At 43.8% G+C, this 21,475-nt stretch overlaps 1 protein-coding gene across 9 annotated transcripts in view; it reads left to right on the forward strand.

Annotated features, from left to right (window-relative positions):
- CMSS1 (cms1 ribosomal small subunit homolog) overlaps window positions 1-18,094 on the forward strand; it is a 371,436-nt gene extending 353,342 nt beyond the window's left edge. For all 9 annotated transcript variants that reach the window (XM_073307651.1, XM_073307642.1, XM_073307688.1 and 6 more), the window contains 6 exons: window positions 1,105-1,164; window positions 4,562-4,664; window positions 10,968-11,028; window positions 12,203-12,290; window positions 13,649-13,737; window positions 17,862-18,094. In XM_073307651.1, the coding sequence (XP_073163752.1) occupies window positions 1,105-1,164; window positions 4,562-4,664; window positions 10,968-11,028; window positions 12,203-12,290; window positions 13,649-13,737; window positions 17,862-17,945 (485 nt within the window). In that variant the 3' untranslated portion in view covers window positions 17,946-18,094. The remainder of the gene's footprint in view (window positions 1-1,104; window positions 1,165-4,561; window positions 4,665-10,967; window positions 11,029-12,202; window positions 12,291-13,648; window positions 13,738-17,861) is intronic.
- Window positions 18,095-21,475: the final 3,381 nt, after the last annotated feature.

Genomic DNA, 21,475 nt, shown 5'->3' on the forward strand with positions numbered 1-21,475 from the left:
AAATAAATTCTAGGGGACACCACAGTTACAGTATCAGAAACAAACTGCCCATTCTTGATACTTGGCACAAATCATGTGGAAGCATATACCTTTTGTGTCCTCTCATTAAGGTTTTCAGATTGACACCAAATTGCCTTTAACTAACACATAAGGTATTTTACAACACATGGTCAGAGAGATTTTTTTAATCCAATAGTTTTATCATTGTCAGAATAAAAAAATATTTAATTTACATGATTACAGACACATTACTAAACATACTCCTCCTAAAGACATGCTTCCTGGAGTGCCAGGTTTCATGCAGCATAATGATGGTGTGGTTGGGTGCATCTGGAAGTCTGTGTTAAAACTCTGAGTTTGTGCGTCCTCACAAAAAGGAGGAGACTAATGGCCATTGACAGCTATTGGTCTAACTGAATGGAGATTAGCGGCTGGGTAAAATTTGGCAGCTTTATATCTGGGATAGAGACAGTGTCGTGCAGAGAGCCTTCTAGTGAGGATGGGGAATTAAAATGCATGTCAATATTTATATAACTGTGATGGAGCATAATTTACAGAGTTGTGCAATGTGAAAGTCCAGAGAGAAAAGTAACCCCATTGATAAGAAGATGACCCACATCTTACTTTTATTCTATACAATCCTGATTGTTTTAGTGACTCCTGAATGTAGGATTTGCCATGTTAGATTGGACCAATGGTCCAAAAAATCATAATGGTTCTGGCTGTGGCTTCTGATAGATGCCACAAAGGCATGTGAAAACCCTCCATTATGTATGTGGTCAGTTGTGTAATGCTATATTTATGGTGGGTGAGGGGAGAAAAACATTCAGATAATTGAGGAGGTCATTAAAATTGTGTTGATAGATTTTACCATGATTCAGTTAACCAGTTCACAAGCTCATTGCGTTTGCGTAGTGGGGACCACAAAACTCTGCCTTTCCAAAGGGCAATCCACATAGTTTTCAAAGAATAAGCATTACTGGTAGATTTAATCCAAGAAAGATTTAATAGATATACCTAGTGTTGTACTGTAAACTTATGAATCTACTAAATTATTCTGTTGCACATCTATCAACAAAAACATTTTGTCTCTTATTGTTTCAGATTCCTGTTTCCTGCCAGCCAATGACCTCACCCACAGTTTTTCTTCATACCTGAAGGAAAGTGAGTAAAATATTGGTCGCAAGGAGTGTGGAGTTTATTTATAAAAAAAAAATTTTTAGAGCAGTATTCAAGAGAAAGTAAAATCCTCATGATATACACAAGATAGTATGCATATCTGCCCACTTAAGAACATAAGAACGGCCATACTGGGTCAAACCAAAGGTCCATCTAGCCTAGTATCCTGTCTTCCAACAGAGACCAATACCAGGTGCCCTGGAGGGAATGAACAGAACAGGTCATCATCAAGTGATTCATCCCCTGTCGCCCATTCCCAGCTTCTGGCGAACAGAGGCTAGGGAAACCATCCCTGCCCATCTTGGCTAATAGTCATTGAGGGACGTATCCTCCGTGAATTTATTTAGTTCTTTTTTTGAACCCTGTTATAGTCTTGTCCTTCACAACATCCTCTGGCAAGGAGTTCCAGAGATTGACTGTGTGTTATGTGAAAAAATACTTCTTTTTGTTTGTTTTAAACCTGCTGCCTATTAATTTCATTGGGTGACCCCTAGTTCTTGTGTAATGAGAAGGAGTAAACAACACTTTCTTATTTACTTTCTCCACACCAGTCATGATTTTATAGACCTCTATCATATCCCCCCTTAGTCGTCTCTTTTCCAAGCTGAAAAGTCCCAGTCTTATTAATCTCTCCTCATACGACAGCCGTTCCATACCCCTAATCATTTCTGTGACCCTTTTCTAAACCTTTTCCAAGTCCAGTATATCTTTTTTGAGATGGAGCGGCCACATCTGCACGCAGTATTCAAGATGTGGGCGTACCATGGATTTATATAGCGGCAATATGATATTTTCTATCTTATTATCTATCCCTTTCTTAATGATTCCCAACATTCTGTTAACTTTTTTGACTGCTGCTGAACATTTGAGTGAATGTTTTTAGAGAACTATCCATCATATTTTATATATAATTGGGATTATGTTTTCCAATGTGCATTATATTGCATTTATCAACATTGAATTTCATCTGCCATTTTGTTGCCCAGTCACCCGGTTTTGAGAGATCCTTTTGTAGCCTTTCACAGTCTGCATGGGACTTAACTATCTTGAGTAGTTTTGTATCATCTGCAAATTTTGCCACCTCACTGTTTACTCTTTTCCAGATCATTTATGAATATGTTGAATAGGACTGGGCCCAGTACAGACCCCTGGGGGACACCACTACTTACCTCTCTCCATTCTGAAAACTGACCATTTATTCCTATCCCTTGTTTCCTATATTTTAACCAATTACCAGTGCATGAGAGGACCTTCCCTCTTATCCCATGACCACTTACTTTGCTTAAGAGCCTTTGGTGAGGGACCCTGTCAAAGGCTTTCTAAAAATCTAAATACATTATGTCCACTGAATCCCCCTTGTCCACATGCTTGTTGACCCCCTCAAAGAATTCTAGTAGATTGGTGAGGCATGATTTCCCTTTACAAAAACCATGTTGACTCGTCCCCAACAAATTATATTCATCTATGTGTCTGACAATTTTGTTCTTTACTATAGTTTCAACCAGTTTGTCCGGTACTGAAGTCAGGCTTACCGGCCTGTAATTGCCGGGGTCACCTCTGGAGCCCTTTTTAAAAATTGGTGTCACGTTAGCTATCCTCCAGTCATTTGGTACAGAAGCTGATTTAAATGATAGGTTGCGGACGACAGGTAGTAGCCCTGCAATTTCACTTTTGAGTTCCTTCAGTACTCTTGGGTGAATATCATCTGGTCTTGGTGACTTATTGCTGTTTAATTTATCAGTTTGTTCCAAAACCTCCTCTAATGGCACCTCAATCTGGGACAGTTCCTCAGATTTGTAACTTAAAAAGAATGGCTCAGGTTGGGGAATCTCCCTCACATCCTCAGCCATGAAGACCGATGCAAAGAATTCATTTAGTTTCTCCGCAAGGGCCTTATCGTCCTTGAGTGTTCCTTTAGCACTTCGATCATTCAGTGGCCCCACTGGTTGTTTAGCAGGCTTCCTGCTTCTGATGTACTTAAAAAAAAATTGCTATTACTTTTTGAGTATTTGGCTAGCTGTTCTTCAAATTCTTTTTTGGCCTGCCTAATTATATTTTTACACTTCATTTAGCCAGATTTTATGCTCCTTTCTATTTTCCTCACTAGGATTTAACTTCCACTTTTTAAAGGATTAAAATTAATCTTGCCCTTGAAATATTCATAAATTCAGTTATATTACATCTTTTATGTTTCTGCATATTTGTATTCTGCAAGATTATTATTTTGCATCAAAATATTTTAGTTTTGCTTTTAAATAATATTTGAGAAATATTTCTTAATATTTGACCACACTTGGTTAAATATGTAAGGCTGTGTCTATGCTTACAGTAGTGTGCAGAGTACATACAATGCACGCCCCCTTTGCATGGGTATAAATAATAGAGGTGTAGATGGTGAGCTTTACATGAGTAAAGACATGCCAGAACCTTATGGCATATGCCCTACATGACTGTCTACGTGCCCAAGCAGTGCCTCCCTGTCTACACTGCTGTCTTGAGCAGTGCAGTGTTCTGCTGTTTCCTTGCTGCTGGAGCTTTTCCCCGCCACAAGGAAAGGCTCTGGCAGTGGTGAAAGGCTAGTGGAGAAGGGGCAAGGGAGCAGAGAGAGGCTCTGCCAGCTCCCCGCTGCTGGGGCCTTTCCCTGCTGCAGTGAAAGATTCCTGGCAGTGTGGGAAGGCTCTGGCAATGGGGAGGCAGCAGGAAAATGCACTGGAAACATCATGTAGCTGGAGCCTTTCCCCACTCTCTCCCCCCTGCCAGAGCCTTTCACTGCTTTGTGTAGCTACACATCGCAAAAAGTGTGGACGCAGCTTGCATTTTTCACTGCTTGGTGTAGCTATGTGTACCCTGTACGCTGCCACCAGTGTAGACAAGGCCTAATTATGTTGTCTTAATTTTATTGTACCATTTCTACCTGTCCCTGGCTATTGAAATTAGTAATGAGAATTTTTATTCTCTTATGTCCTGGTTAACTAGATCTGCTTTTACATCCTTGTGGTACAGGTGCAATAAATGTATCCCCTTTAACAATTTTTCTCTCTATTAAAGCACTACTATAAATCAAATTGCATTGCAAATTTAGGGTCAAATGAAGTCAATGGATTTGCGCATATTTAAACAGTCGCTGCATTTTGACCCTTATGTAACCTGTTTTCTAATGTAACCTATTTGGTAATCATATTTCATTGTTTGGTACATGAGACCTTTTGTTTGTTAATTTTTTGGAAATATCTTAATGTTTTACAAACTAAGACTATGAAGTAGTGTGCCATAAGTATAGTCTTTCGGCAGGCAGCTATTCATCATGTACTTATATAATTTAGCGTGGCAATATGTATTTAAGTCATAGCTTTCTCTGTGTATTTTGTATTTCTTGTTGCAGTCTGTCCCAAATGGGCAAAACTTCGTAAAAACCACAAGGAGAAGAAGTCTGTGCTGATGCTGATTATCTGCAGTTCTGCTCTCCGTTGTTTGGAGCTCATTAAGTATGTTGAAAGCAAATGTTATGTTGAGACTGGCACCTGGTCAGAGGTTTTGCCTGGAACCCTAGACATAAAGGCAAAATCGGGACAATGTCCTTTGCTAGCCAACAAAATTACTGACTCAACTGATGCAATATCCTTCACTCCTCCAAACCGTGGTACTGTGGTATTTGGTTTAGACTAAAGTAGAACTTAATAACTCAGCTGCATAGATCTACTGTTTTTGTTACAAACCAAGACTAAAGCATAGTTGCTCTTAGAAAGACATACAACCTATTACACTTAAGAACAGATTAAGTGGATAAAGATGCACAGCTCAACACTATCATTTTGAGTGCAGTGTCAGGACATTTTGATGACAAAGTTCAATAGAAACACAGTGCTCTGCGACCCCTGTGGAGACCAATGTGTCTGGCCTGGGTTAGTGTTTCTCAGTCTTTTCAGGTTGGCAACCCCTTCTTCACAGCCAGTTTTTTCCATGACTTCCCTCTCCCTTGCATTTACTATAAAAGTAAGAGTAAAGAAAATGTAGCAATAATAATAGATTGTAATAAAATTTTCAGTCCCTCACATCCCCACCCCACTTAGCTTTTGTGACTCTGCATCCCAGGGTCACGATTCACTGGTCTGTGTAATGTCCTGATTTCACCTGCCTGGAATACTAGGCCTGCTCTGGAAGGTGTGATTCTGTCACTCCTTAATGACTGATTTACAGAGAATAAGCTTTATTTTGAATTCTGTCTTCTGTGGTTTTGAGCCTTTAGGCTGCACTATGGTTACATGTACAAACTTTTCTCTGCAACCATGAGAGCTAGAATCTTTTTTTTTTTTCTTTTTTTCCCCCAATGAAGGATGAAAGTTTCCTAACTTCATTAGTTGGGCCTTAAAAAAAAATACTAACTACTGTGACACTACTACTGTGGTAATAAAATATTGGCTGTTCCATGAAGCCAGGGTCTTCACAAATCCAGTTCCGTTTGCAAGACTGGTACGAGGAACATTTTTTCCCCTCTCATAGCTTAGACACTCTGGATGTACTAGCGGTTTTTCTAGGTGAACCCAGCCCTAATGCCTGTTTCCCTAGCTCATGAAGCCATAGAGTAGAAATCTGGACAGGAGCAAGGAGCTATTTCAGTCCCCACAGAGTTGCTGATGTCTGTGGACTGTGTTGTTGGTAGGCTAAAGGGAGGGAGGCGTGTGACATACACTGTCTGGGGTGTGGGTCATCTGCCCTGTATTCTCTCTGTTAGTTCTAATTTGCATCATATTTATGAGAGCTGGGGGAAATGTTTGCTGGTGACTGGGAGGGAGATGTGTGGAGGTTTCTGCCAGTTTTGAGCAGCGTGACCCAAGACCTGTTCCTGGCAATGTTGCCAACATCAGAGATGCCAAGATCATGAACATATGTATTTGAGAACAGGGCACTATACATTATTGCTTTTTATCAGGATACATGCTGTTTAATAAATGAATGTTCTTCTTCGAGTGCTTGCTCATGTTGATTCTATTTTAGGTGTGCACGTGCCCACGTGTGTGGCCGTTGGAGATTTTTGCCTTAGTGGTATCCATTGGGTTGGCTGTGGTGTCCCCTGAGTGCTGTGTTCACGCGTCAGCATATTAGGCGCTGCCGGCCCTATGCCCTCTGTTCATTCTTACCGCCCGTGGTGGTTAGTTGGAGTGCCTTTCCCTTACCTGGCAGGGGTTAGCAGTTCTTCTACTTCAGTTTCCGAGCCTTAAGGCCTTGTAAATTGTTTGTATACAGTAGTTAGTAAGTAGTTACTTAGCGATAGCGTCCCAGCAGGGACTTTGCCCAAGGTGGGGCATGCTCTGACTGCAACAGGCCTATGCCTGTGAGTGACCCCCAAAGCAGCTGCCTCAAGTGCTTGGGGGAATAGCCTGGGAAGGACCAAGTGTCACATCTGTAAGAACTTTTGTCCCAGGACTCAAAAAGAGTGAGACATCCATTTGAGAGCTCTTCTCACGGAGGCTGCTCTCCGCCTAGCATCCGAGCCTTCCCAGCCAGACTCTGCCCCAAGCACCTCGGCGTTGGTGTGCAGCACACTCCCAGCACTGGGCTCTGCCTGGCATTGCTCCCCGTCACCAGTGCCTAAGAAGAGGTTGAAGAAGAGTGACTCCCCAGCACCGAGAAAGAAGGAAAGAGGACCCAGTTTGGACCGCCAGCCACCACTGGGGCCACCTGCCTGACTGGGGGCCCCCTAGTCCCCCAAGGGATCCGCCGCTGACTCCAGGAAGTGGTAGGGGACCCAGACTAGTGGTAGGGCTGACACCTTCCCAGGCCCTCCTGGCGCCCAGAGAGCAGAGGCCTCTACCAGCGCCACCAGCACCACGTGTCCTAGGACACGGCAAAGGCTCTCAGCGAGTGCAAGCCAGCTATATAGACCCCTGCAGAGAGCAGGCAAACGATGCCAGTCTCCAGAGACAAGTCAGCACTCTCCGTCTCCACCCTCCAGGTCTCTGTCTTCTGCAGGCCATCCTAGATCGCCAGCATTGTGCTCGCAGTCTCCTCCCTCTCAACGCGGGTTGCCTAGAGGAAGGCACTGGTCACCATATTGGCAGCACCAATAATCCTCCCACCGGCTGTCTCCATGGCGCAGATCCACATCTCCCAGACAGTGGGAGTGGTCTCCGTCACGGTACCAATCTTCCCGGTCCCAGCACCAATCCTTCTACTCGAGGCACCGGTCTCCTGCGGCGACAGTTAGCCACCAGACACTACGGCGTTCTTCTACGGTCCCTCCATGTTCACCGGAAGATGATTCGTCTCGTACAGAAAGAGAATTCAGCCCCTCACTGCGACAGCACTGGTGCGATTGGGCACTTGAGGCTGCGTCGACCTCCGTGATGCCGTTGTGGCAGCAAGGCCAATGGCCCTACTGGAGCGCGTGAGACATGCCTGTGTTGACGATACCTCCATCATTCCATTCCTCGGCCACCTCCTCGGAGCAGCAACCAACGGCACCAGTGGCACAAAGCCACTGGTCATGGAATGATCTGTCCCTCCACATAAATGTCAGGGAGCTCAAAGTGGTTCACCTGGCCTGGCAGGCTTTCCTGTCCAACGTGAAGGGCAAGGTGGTGCATGTCCTGACAGACGATACTGCTGCCATGTACTACATCAACAGGTCGGGCAGAGCCAGGTTGTCGGCCCTTTGCCAAGAAGCTCTCAGCCTTTGGGACTTCTTTGTGCAGCATGTCATTCATCTGGTAGCCGTGCATCTGCCCAGGCCAGGAACGAGTTAGCAGATCACCTCAGCAGGACTTTCTTGTCTCGCCACAAATGATTGCTCTATCCGGAGGCAGTCAGTGGGATCTTCCGGAGGTTGGGGATTCCCCAGGTGGACCTGTTTGCATCCTGTCAGAATAGGAAATACCACGTGTTCTGCTCATTCTGGAGATTGGACAGGGGCTCCCTGTCAGACACCTTTCTGCTCTCATGGTCAGGGGCTCTGATGTCCACCTTTCCGCTGGTGCCGCTAATTCACAAGGTCCTTATGAAGATCAAACAGGACACGGCAAAGGTGATCCTGGTAGCCTCTGTGTGGCCTCAGCAGCACTGGTTCGGCACGCTGCTGGACCTTTAAGTAGCCGCCCCGCTGCAGCTTCCTCTCTGGCCAGACCTGCTGTCCCAGAACCAGGGCAGTCTTTTGCATCTGAACCTGGTATCGCTGCACTTGAGAGCATGGCTTCCACATGGCTAAATGTGGAGGAACGGGAATGCTCAGCCTGTGTCCAACAGGTCTTGTTGCGTAGCAGAAAACCCTCCACCAGAGCGACCTGCCTGGCCAAGTGGAAGCGGTTCACATGCTGGACTTTGGCCTGGAGTATCCTGGCTGAGCAGGCTTCGCTGCAGGTGATCCTGGACTATCTTCTACACCTCAAGCTCCAAGGGCTGTCCTTGTCATCAGTCGAAGTTCGCTTGGCTGCTATTTCGGCCTTCCACCCTCCGCTCCAGGACAGGTTGGTCTTCGCTCATGACATGACAGTCTGGTTTTTGAAAGGTCTGGAGAGTTTCTACCTGCATGTCATGGCTCCCGTCCCTCACTGGGACCTCAACCTCATGCTGTCGTGGCTCAGGGGTCCTCCCTTCAAGCTTCTAGCTTCCTGCTCCCTGAAAAGTTTCTTTCCTGATCACAATAAAGTCTGCCTGTGTGGTCTCTGAGATCAGGGTGTTTACTTCAGAGCCGCCCTATATGCTGTTTTACAAGGACAAGGTCCAGCTGCAGCCGCACTATGAACACATCTTCATAGCCTCACTGATGTAGTATTTTCTCTGAACTTTTCCCCCTGTTTGCACACAGACACCTGTCAGCACACACACACTCATTCTTCATACACAGAACTTATTTGTTCATAAGGACTTCTCTGAGCCACCAGATGGTGCATCCAGTCACTTTGCTCCTGCTGTGCTGAAGTCTCTGGTCCCTTCTGGGAAGGGAGCCCAAGCTTCGTCTTTCACTCAGATGCTGTGCTAACCTCACTGCTGACTTCAAAAGGCTGGGCTTTGTGCTAGTAGAGTGACATCACAATGCAAAACTGAGATGTTGTCTCTGCCATCTCTTTCCTTTGTCACCAATGTGGACAGGGGTCTTACTCCCTCACTTTGGGATGGAAAGTCCTTCAGTAACTGACTGTGTGCGGAAGTCTCGTTCCACACTCCCTGTTGTTGGGAGAGTGGAGCAGAAAAAGTCTGAGTTTCCCTCTCTCCTCTGTCATATTAGCTGCACAGTTATTCATCTCTGGTTCCTCATGTACTTTTCTTTCTCCTGCTTTCTTTCCCTTTGCAATCGCTGATTCTAGATTTTGTGGGCTCTGTTTTTGTTTTCCATGTTTCGCTGGCATGTAGATCATGTCCCAGCTTCTATCCCATCCTGCTGTATGTCCCAGTAACCGTTCTGTGTCTGATCCACCCTGTTGTAGGGTCACTTTCCTTTCTCTCTCATTTCTCTACGACCGATGTGGTGTCTGCATGACCCTTCTCCTTAGTTGGTTCCTATCCAGCAGTTGTTAATTTTGTGCTGAGGTGCTGCTACTGCCCCGACGCTCCTAGGGCCTTGTAACTTGTGAAAACCAGAGTGAGGATACAGCAGGAACAAGCTCTGGTGTGTCCACATTCATTCAGTTTGATTCCACAGGGATAGAGTTAATGAGATTTGTATATTGGTTCAGGAGATTTGAAAGGCTTCCTGCCCAAACCTGACTTCCCCAACAGAAGGTATGAAAATCAGAATTTGTTCCTCTTGGCCCAGTCTCTTGATGAGAACTGTCATAGTTTCTGCAACACACATCGCTAGATCAGTGGTTTGCATTCTCCACTCCATACTTTTGATCCGAGTACCCAGGCTCCTCTGCTCCCAGCTTTCCCAATAGCGGATGTAGATCTTGCTATCCCACAATACACCATGGAGTGAAGAGCAGAGCAGTGCAAGGCTGGGTTTAAGGCATGAAAACTCTGGTTATGTCTCCTCTCCTGGCTCCAGAATTCAAATGATGACTGTTGAATTTCCGCATTGTTTACAAAAAAAAGTTTCTAGACTTCATGGTTGTAAAGGAAGGCTTTAACATGTGACTTGCATGTCACTGGTGCATTGATTTCTTCCTGAGTGCAGGGAAAAGCCTATTTCAACTGGAGCTTTGTAAGCTCCATATTCATTTTCTCCTGCTGAGTTTATTATACAGATCATGAAGTTTTTTATATATAGAACTATGTCCCAAAGCAAAGGCTCAGGACGCAATTTTGGTCTTCTGATGAAAAGAGTTGTGGTCAACGGGGTGTGGGTATCAAGGTTCCTTTGTGTAATAAGGGTTATGACAGCCCAGAAGGGATGATTTTCCTAATAATTGCATAAATAAATGTAATAACTTAAATTTCCGGTTCAGAATGCTTTCTGATGTGCCTATAATTCAATAGTGAAATCATTCTTTTATTTAAATTTGGCAATTGATTAGTCAGTAGTCTTGAAGGAAGTCAATTGTAAAAGTACATGTTCTTTAAATATTACATAAATACCTATCAAAAAGATGTGCGTTAATTACTCCTAAATTGTGCCTTCTAGTATGTAGGTCTGGTTGTAGATCATTACAATTACCAAATATAGATTTAAATAATAATTTATTGGGATGTTTTCAAAGCACAAATAGGAGTCAATGGGAGTTGGGCACCTAACTCATTTATACATCCCATTCTTAAGCATTAAATTAACTAGTTTTGGTTTCCTCTTGTGCCTGTTATACACTCCTAATCCGAGTTCTAATGTTTGAGTTCATTTTTAATTTATCCTCTACTAGGTCAGTGACGGCATTCAAAGGAGACTGCAAAGTTATTAAATTGTTTGCAAAACACATAAAGGTAAGCAAGTTCAGAGGTAGTTTTGATGAAATGGCTAACCAATCACATACCATTGTCTTTGGTGTGATATTGTAAGGATACTTTTCATGGACATAGCTTCTTTCTTTAGAAAAGGGCCTCCTTTCTGTACCCCAGCAACACAGTTCTGGGCATTCAACCAAGCAATTCCTCTGATTGCTCCTCAACTCTCCTCATGCCCCTGTGGTTTTTTGTGCAGCATGGGCACCTACATTAAGATCAGAACATCCATCAGGAACCTGTGTGGTACACACTCGAACATTCTGTGCCTCAAACCAGTCTCTGATTTTGGGCCTGCTTAAAAACCAAAACCAAAAAGCATGTGCATGTGTTCGCATCCACAAAACTCCACCTTCACCCACATTGGTGGGTGCAAATCAGGTAGTGAGATGCTCAGCTACCCAATGCAAATGCCTGTTTGTGTGTACAAATGATAGGGTTGTTTTGCAATCAAGGAAATCAGAGACAGTGGGTGTAAATTTGGCCTTCTATATAAATACTGTCAAACAGGTAAATGTTACACACAGTATGTTTCATCCTTCCCCAGTCTTGGGCAGATTAGTGTGAATCCAGTTTTGCATTAACTTTCCCCAGATTGTGTGCTCTCCATTTAGTTCTAGAGGATTGATTTAATTGTTGGGAGGTCAGTGCTATTCAGACCTCAGAAAACGGATTCAGGGTGAGATTTTGAAAGGCACAATCGAGTGAATTTCAATTATTGACTTTCAAAGGGAATTGGACACCTCACTGCCCTTTGTGGCTTTCCCCCATATGTACCAGTTTTACAATCCGAGAGACGAACACTGTGTCTCTTACTGTCTGAATGTACAGTGCTTTAGCTTCCACACATTAACTGTCCATGTGGACCCCAGTACCACACACTAAAAGTTCCTTAGTGTGCTTATGGAACTCTTAATGCATGGTAGCAGGACCCACGGGGACAGTTACACACAGCAGGCTATAATACCGTAGATTACATCCCAGCTTGCTGGGCACTATTTCTCCAAATGGACTTGACTTTAGATGGTGTTTTAAGAGGAGTTATTGTGCTATTTGGAATTTACCTCCAGTGTGGAATAAAATGTTCTTTAAGAGGGAATCCTAAACACTTGTGGGTTTACTGATGCAACATTTTCTCTTACTGTCCTTGAATTAGATAAAAGAACAGATGCACATGCTGGAGAGTGGTGTCATCCACCTGGGTGTAGGAACACCTGGAAGGATAAAAGCACTAGTAGAACAAGGTAGGAGAAGAGGCTGGAATGGGCTCTGGTAATGGACATGTTGCACATGGCAGAACAAGTGAAACTTCGATACAGAGTTTGAAGGTTCTGGACTTACCTGAGTCAGTGAATTTGGGGATCTGCTCTCACAATTGTCACTCAAATGCAGGTTAAGAATATAAAGTTAAAAATCTGGGAAGCCGAACACAGTGGCTTAGACAAAAGGAGCTATGCTATGCACAATTCTGAGTTCAATTTCAGCTTTTATTGAAACCCCCCGCCCAACAAAATCTAGATTTGCTTGGTCTTTCAGTTTATTATTCCCAATCTCCTGCCAGGCATGAAGGTCTTGAACAGGAAGTTAGTTTTTCTGTTTAACCCTCCTTCTCCTTCCCAAATCTAAGTTTTTTTTCCTGCCATATATTTTGCTTCCTAAATAGATATTTGCAATAAAAACAAAATGTAACGTAGATATCACAGGATACTAACCATGGTCCCGTCACGGCAGTTCCATCTTTGGGTCAGTTGGCCAAGCTATACCCTGCTCGAGGGTGGGAGCTGGCTCTGGTAGGGGACTCCACTGTTTCTCCCTCCCGGAAGCATAGGAACAGTGAGATGTTTCATTGTTGCTGTGTTTTACAAGAGTGTTAAGATATCACAATTCAACAGCACATCATAGAGCTGATGTTGCTGCATCAGCCCAAAGATATGTCAAGACGAGAGACAATGGGCTAGGAGCAGAAGCTGACCATGTGTTCTTCATGTCTAGAGCTGTTTGACGGTTCAGTGCTGCCATGGGAGGTTACTGAGAAAAAGCTAGCAAGAAAAATTGTGGACATCACCCACTTGCTATGGAAGAGTTAGCAGAGCTGGCAGAAGGGTCATTTCCCAAAGAACCATCTGCCTCCTTGTCTCCTTCCATTGAAATGGAAGATGACCAAAGCCCTTCACAGTGCTGCTGACCTAAAGCTTATTTAGGGCCTGATTGTGCAAGTTTCTGAGTATCCTCAGTTCCCACTGATTGGCTCTTGCTGGCTCAGGTCCTTATAATTTACCAACTTGTCGTCAGCCATGGAAACTCAACTCCTGTGGTTTCATGAAGAGGAAGTCTGGGGAATTCTTTGCAGGCAGGATATTGGCTCTTGACAAGCCTGGCAACAGCAGTTGCTCTGCTTTTGCGTTTATCTTCTTGAAAAGGCATGGGATTATGTGGTAAGGAAGTTTGCAGTGTCATTGCATTAGTTTTCCAACCAGCAAATGTAGTGCTTAATGTTCAGTGCCCTGGGAACAGACTGCAAAGGATGAAAAACTCAAAAATCATTTTGATAAGCACATGTCATTTTACCTTTATTATAGTAAGACTTGCTCTGTCTTTTCAGATGGCCTTAGCTTGAACTCCTTGAAGTATCTGATTTTGGATTGGAACTGGAGAGATCAGAAGTTAAGGAGAATGATTGATATCCCTGAGGTACAGTATGGTCACCTTTTTAAACAATGACGTAACTATATTAACCTTTCTGTCTAAACGTAGTTAACACTTGAATGCTGGGAAGTCAGGATTTTCTGCTGTGAAACTGACTTCTGGTATCAGCACTCAAGGAACACAAAGGAATTAGCATTTTACCTATAATTTTGCACCCTGGGTTCCCCAGCTCCAAACTGAGGCACTTCACTTCTTCATCTCTCATCTCGTGAGCTGCAGCAAACGGTACCAATGGGTTCCAGCGCCCTCTATCAATTTTTCCTGCTCGGATGTCTCTGAGCTAGTAGTTCTGCCCCTCCCAGAGACTCTCAGCAACGCACTCCTGGGAGGAAATTTTTCCTCAGAAATTGAAGAAAAGGAACTAAGATTCCTTTTGAGCAGCTTTTGAGGACACATTGGACTCCAAGATGGAAGGAGCACATTGGCCTGTTGAGTCACACTACAACCTCATCTAGAACAATATGATCCCATAAAGCAGCAAAACTCATTGGCCTGTAATCCACTGGTAGAGCCTTCTCATCCTGACAATTCCATGTGCTTTTCAGTGGCATGTTGCAGCACTCACATTGTTAGGTGTGCAGCATTGTGCTGTGGTATTGTGCTATTTGATATGTAGTAGGCTATGTAGATAACCAGTATTTAGCCCAGAGAGAGAACTGACCACAAGTCTCTCCAATCAGTATGAAAAGGCTACCTCTCTCCTGTGCAGGCATGGGTAACGGTAACCTCTAAGTTGAATGAACTTTATTATCCTTATGTGCCTGAAAAAACAACCAGAGGCCAGAATAGATCAGTTATGTACGTCGTAGTCAAATGGGCTTGAAACTGGTAATGTTGTATCTTACTGACAAGGGTTGCTTATTTCTCGTGATTAGTTAGACTAAGAAATGACCCATTACTGTGGCAATATTCATGGTTGAGAATAATGGTTTAATTTTATGTCCTATGTCATTTCATCTTTATTGCCTGTATAATGCTCGTATCATTAAAACAGTTTATGTAAAATCAATAATTTTTATGTTTAGGGTCAAATTAATCGACGATGTTACTGGTCATATGCTAACGGTAAATAAGTAGATGCACGATAATACATAGGTAGGTGTTGCGGGTATTGCTCTGTTGGGCACGGTAGAGAATGTAGGCTCCAATGTCTGGAGCCTCCAGAGGACAATCCCTTTGACAGGTAGCACAGACCTCTTTCACAAGGAAGAAAATTGTCACACACCCCATCCTGCTCTGTACTTTAACATGTTTTTGAGTGTGTTGTATCACTCACCACCACGTGTGCAAGGTTGTGTTTCTCATGCTCCAGGATGAACTACTGTGTCTGCTAAAATACCTTGAAGAAATCAAGTAGCAAAAAGAGCAGCTTCACTTAATGAAGCAAAGAGGCTCCCCCTTGTGGTAAATCATCAATAGAAATCTCAAGGTGTGAGTTTGATAGGGTACTTGCATTAAAATGGATATGTAAGCAATTCGGACACTGATGAACAGATCACAGAAATGTTAGCAAAGGACACTGGCACAAAGCCCTACTACTATGAAAAGTGCTATGGGCTCATATGGACTACAGATGGACCAGGGTTTCTGTGAGTCAGCCACAGGCAGCAAGCCGCAGCCTCTGGCTGATCTACCTGGATCTGAACCTGTGCTATCGCAAACCTGAGACTGAGGCCTCCTAGCCATTCCTTACAGCTTAACTAAACATTTGTTCTTCAGGGAGCATGCCAAACTTCCTGAATACTATCTCGCCATGGGGAGTAGTCCTACAGCTGGGATGCTGCCTGGATAACAAAATTGTGACTCTAACTGTATTTAACTAGAAAAAAATAATGTAACATTAAGAATACAAAATTAAAAGCCTAGGAATTGTGCAAGTTAATGGTGAATGTGTAACACCAACTTTGCCCTTTTGTGCATTTTCTGCATTATGGAACAGCCTTCAATCACCTGCTATGTCTCAGATAACACAACATACGGGGTTTTCCCCCAGCAGCCTTGGATACGTATGTGAAGCATCTTGTAGTACAGTACTTTGTACTACTGCATATGCCAGAAAGAGTCCAGGAAAATCATTTATATGAAAGGTATGTAGTAAACTGTACTCAGATAGCATAGTACAGATAAAGTGTCATAACAGGGCTATAGTGAATCCCATCAGGTGCTGGCAAAGGTAAGACTTTACATTTGGAGTATCTCATTGAGCCAGGTACCTTGTTCTCCTACTTCTGAGTACAATACCAAGAACACTATAAATAGTAATAAATAATAACATGATACTGCCAGATTTTCAGAAATGGCTGCCAGTTTGTGGGCCTGCAAAAATTACATAACTAATTGGTATCCACAGTTAAGTGAAGGTGGGAGTGATGATAGTGTGTAACTGCTAGCAGCTCCATTAGCAGACTCAGTCAGATGATGTACTAATTCTTTTGTATCCATAGTTAATCATGGATGCAAAATTGCACCAATACAGTTGAGGACCAGGCAGAGGCCCTTTTACAAGATGGCCCTGGCTTCTTCAATAACTTCTCTCTGCAGAATAACTTTTGGTCCTGTAGAAGTAACAGGATTCATTACTGCATCTTACTGTAAATAGGGTAGTACTGTTTGTTTAAACACATAGAAGCCAAGGAGTGCTGGAAACATGCACATTTTTATATTGGCATATGGAAAAACTCATAGCCCAATTTTTCAGAGGTGTGAAGCGCCCACAGCTCCCTCTAAATGAACACTTACCTCATTTCCAGGGGGGAGTGAAGAAGGCAGCAGAGAAGACGGAGGTTGTGGGCTAAGAACAACACAGAGAGCAGCCGTTCTTGGGGACGTTGGTGTGCAGGGTTAATTTTTTACCTGGTGGAGTTCTAATAAACACACAAGTTTAAAAACAAAAACCAAAGCCCTCCCATGCCTTGGTTCTAGACCTCGCCACTTCCGGAGAGGACAGGGACATCCTGATGCTGGCCCTTGCAGTGTCACAGGCACAGTTATGTATTCTTCCACATTTTCCAACTTAACACTGAGCAGACGTGTAACCCTAACATCACATTAGGGAAAGTTGTTGTATGTTCATGTCCTTGTTTGCCTCTATCCTCATCCTAAATAGGAGAGAGAAAAAAGGAGACATTCAGAATAATCAGGCTAGAGGAGCTTAAAAGGCTCTCTCCTGAAGAACTGCTAAACTCTGCCAAAGCATAATGAGCCTAGTACAGTCTGGTTTCACAGTCTAAACTGCCTATAGACAAAGTTTTCTACATCAGAAACTTACTACGTAGATATTGCCTGCAATACAAAGTAGTAGCCTAGCTCTCAAAGTTGACAAAAATTTCTAACGTGCAAGCATCAAACTGAGCTTTTCAAACCCTTTTGTAACCCCATTACGTTTGTTCTTTTTGTAAACAATGTAAGGGCTGAGCCTTCAGTAAGTCTGAAAATATCAGCTTGTAAAGTTCAGCTATTCAAGTTACGTGAGCAAAAAAGCTTTTAAAATGTACTTCAAATGGAGAGATGATTATCCCCCACCCCTTTGTATAACTTTAAAAGGGCAGAACAGAAATTTGCCAGGCTTTCTCACACCCTTCATCTCTGGGCTGAGGTGAAGCATGGAAACATTCAGCCCAAAAGGTGAACTTCTCTGTAAGGTAGTCAGAGCTGACAATGGGGTTATAATGAAAGCCCTGATGTAACCATAACTGCAGTATCAGAGGGGTAGCCGTGTTAGTCTGGATCTGTAAAAGCGGCAGAGTCCTGTGACTAACAGACGTATTGGAGCATAAGCTTTCATGGGTGAATACCCACTTCGTCAGATGCATGACTCTTTGCTGCAGAACTGCATTGGAGCTCCTGGCCTTGCCATGGTGTTAGTCGGTATTTCCTCTCAAATACATCTGGTGGTCTTTAAAGTAGATAAGCTAAGAAATATTCAGCTCAATAGGTAGTTTCTAGAGTTTATTATATTTATTTTGTAAAACTTCTGTTTGTGTGTGAGGGTCCCTCCTTTACTCAGCCTCTAATAAAACTCGTGTAGCTAAGCAGAATAAGGGTGTGTGTGCAGAGCACTTTCAGTAATCTTCCTACTTCTTGTCTTGTTTAATTTTTGTTTCCTTCAGATAAGGAAAGAAACAATTGACCTTCTGGAGATGGGAATTATAAAGCTGTGCAGAGAAGATTCTGTGAAGCTGGGACTCTTTTAATGGTGTAACTAACATGGATGCAATTTACAGCTGTAGTAGGCAACTGTTCAATGGCTGACTGGATTCAGTTCTTCCATTTCTGAGATGCTGTGTATTACAATGTTTGTCAGCTTCTGGCCCTCTTATAATAAAGCAAAGGTTTGCATGTAGATTCTGTACCAGGGATGGTTATTGCCTGAACAGTATGATACTGAAATTAGATGTATGCTGCATATAAAACAGTAGGTGTGCATTCTCCACTACCCTTAGGACACTGAGGATGAGTGCGCCTATCCTGAATGATTCCCACAGCCAAACTCTGCTTCTGCCCCCCCCCTTCACTCTTCCAAAAGGACACCTTCAATCCCCATCTAGGAGTGATAGAAGACAGCCCATTCCAGTTCTGGGCACCTCTGGCCCAGAAATTCCCAACCCTCACTGCTGCAACTTCCTAGCATGCAGAAGGCATCTGGCCATTACAGAGACCAGTCCAGAGTTAGTCAAGAAGTTTTAGCTCCTTTAGTACCTTATGTAGCTACCCCCACAGTGTGTTGATGAGTTAGAGCTCTCTTGTCCTCCACAAACCCTGTCACTACATTATATCATAAAGATGTGTGCTGGAAAATAACAGTGGCTCATGCTAGGGCAGGAAACTTCTTAAGACAGAAAAATTACTATGATACCTACAGCATAAAAATGGTCTAATCTTGCAACTCTCACTCCTGTGGGTGATCCCACCAACTATAGCGTTGCTATTGTCATGAGATAGAAGCTGTAGGACATGAGCATATCTGGGTTGGTGATACACTTGCTTTTTGGGTACACATCCTGGTTCATGTTTTTGCTTAATGAGCCTCACTTTATGGCACATTCACCCACCCCAGCAATCAACATTATTCAGTATCACAAGCGAGAAGTTGTAAACTTCACCCAGTATTTATTCAGGTTATAACATAGGATGATTTGACCACAGTGAGGTTGGAGGGGTCACAAAGTGTCAAAACCAGAGACCCATGCAAGGGCTTAGATCAGAGGTGGGCAGACTACAGCCCGCAGGACCATCCTGCCTGGACCCTGAGCTCCTGGCCTGGGAGGCTAGCCCCTGACGCCTCCCCCGCTGTTTCCCCTCCCACGCAGCCATGCTGCAGCGCAGGCAGTGGGGCTGCAAGCTCCTGCTGCTCTGAGCGGCATGGTAAGGGGGCCATGGCAGCACGCGTGGCGGTGTGGGGGTTGGGTAGGGAGTCTGGGGGGCAGTCAGGGGACAGGGGGCGGTTGCATGGGGCAGAGGTTCTGGGGTGGTCAGGGGGCAGGGAACAGGGGGGGTTGGATAGGGCGTGGGAGTCCTGGGTGGGCCTGTTGCGGGGCAGGGTATAGATAGGTTGGGGCAGTCAGGGGACAAGGAGCAGCCGGGGTTGGATGGGTCGGGGGTTGTGAGGGGAACAGTCAGGGGGCGGAAATTGGGAGGGGGCAAATAGGGGGTGGGGGCAGGGACCAGGTTGGTTGTGGAGGCACAGCCTTCCCTACACAGCCCTCCGTACAGTTTCGCACCCCGATGTGGCCCTCAGGCCAAAAAGTTTGCTCATCCCTGACTTAGATGTTAGAAAGAGACGATTGTAATGGGGGAGATCTGAAAGACTGCTCTCCACCTGGCAACACAGGCAGGTCAGAGTGGCCCATCTCAGAGACATTTCCCTGTCTATTTAGTGCTCTTTTCAGGGTCTGATTCTGTCAGCAATAGAAAGAGTCTCGGGGAGCATTTCGAGGGTTTATTTTGGGTTTGTTTGCTGATTTTTGAACACACAGGTTTGGCAGTTGGGCATCCCAGCCCTGTCAAACTCTCCAGTGTCACTGCTTTGTGTCCATCCTCCAGAGAGCCTGACAGAGAGAGACAGCACTTCCTGACTAGTAGATTTTACCTTGCTAGCCATCTGTTTCTGCTGTCCAAGATTAAAATTCACTTCTCAAAGGAAGCAATAGAACTACTGCAATTAAACAAGCTCTCCCAGCCCAAAAATGTCATTACAAAGCAGCTAAATTCCAACATTCAGCATGGAAAGGCTTAGCAATTCTCCGAGATCACTTTAAACCTTGCTTTGACTCCAGTATAAAGGGTTGATTTGTCAGTAAGGAATGGAATTCCAAAGGAAAGAGAAGAGTTAGGCCTGGTCTACAGTACAAAGTTTTGTCAGCATAGCGTTGGTCAGGTGTGTGAAAAACCACACCACCTAGCCAACATAGCTATGATGGCAAAAACCCCAGTGTAGGTGCAACTATGCTGACAGAAGAGTGCTTCTGTTGACATAGCTAACTTTGTTTGGGGACTGGCAGAAGAACTCCTTCTGTCAGCATATGCTGTGTCTGCACTAGGGGGCTCTGCTGACATAGCTATGCAGGCCCAGGCTTTCTATTGTAGACAAGGCCCTTAGGAAAGAGAGGAGCCAGCGCTTGGGATTTTCCACCACTTGATTTTACTCCGGTTCCTCACTCTGAGCTGACAAAGGCTGTTCATTCTTCTAGAGGGAGAAAAGTGAAACTCCTACCACTCCCTGTCTCTGGAGAGATTCCTGTGATGCAGGGATTTTTGCCTTTGATGTGTAAGGGTGGTTGAATAGTATTCAGCAAATTTTGCCAGTCTTCATCCTGTAATTGATATGTCAAATACTTTCTTGTTGTGTTCTGCCAGCTGGTCAAGTATTACTTGGTGAGTAACCAAGTATATTCACCAGATGTTCTTTTCTGTTATTGAATAAGTTACATTTTTAAATTGCATTAAATGGAAAATTGATTGTATATTTGTTAAATTGTCAGAGTACATAGACAATATTCAGCTGTCATTCCTGCCGGGGGATGAGGGGAAGCAATTTGGGTGCTCATGGCAGCACAGGTATTTTTCACCCTGGCTTGTATGTATAAGGTGATTTTTTCAGAGGGGAGCAGTAGGAGTAACAAAGGACAAATTAGAGGGATTCTGGAAGGTCTCTGACACAAACCAGACATTATTAGAATAACCTTTGCTATCCTTTTGTGGTCACAGGTACTTAACCATTTTATGACCCTAACTGCCACAGGATTTCTTTAATTGCAACTAAGGCAATGACTATTGCATTTGTAACTGGTAGTAGGACTGGAGGTTGACCTTGGTGAGAAAACATGCATAATTAGATGTTAATATCTTTACTAAAAAGCACATGTGCTCTACCGTGTTCTATTATTCCAGTACAATCCAGCTAATATCAGACCAGGAAAGAATAAATCAGATCCACTTGTTAGTTCTTTTTATTCCAAATGGCTATTTGCAGGAGAATAATACTGTTATACCAATAAAATAAAAACCAGCAGGATCTTATTAAAGGGGAAAAGGCAAAATGCCACATTTATTGTGAATACAGAAAGAATCATAGTAAGCAGTTAGTTATAGCTATAACATTCCATTCAATTTCATATTTATTCACACATTCATTCATACACACCACAGAGGTTCTGCAAGGTTGTTATCATAGTTACCAGCCTTAGAGTTGTTCATGCCAAGCCACTGGCCAGGTGGCCTGGAC

The sequence above is a fragment of the Lepidochelys kempii genome, chromosome 1 (genome assembly GCF_965140265.1).
Source record: "Lepidochelys kempii isolate rLepKem1 chromosome 1, rLepKem1.hap2, whole genome shotgun sequence".
In the NCBI taxonomy this organism is placed as follows: domain Eukaryota; kingdom Metazoa; phylum Chordata; order Testudines; family Cheloniidae; genus Lepidochelys; species Lepidochelys kempii.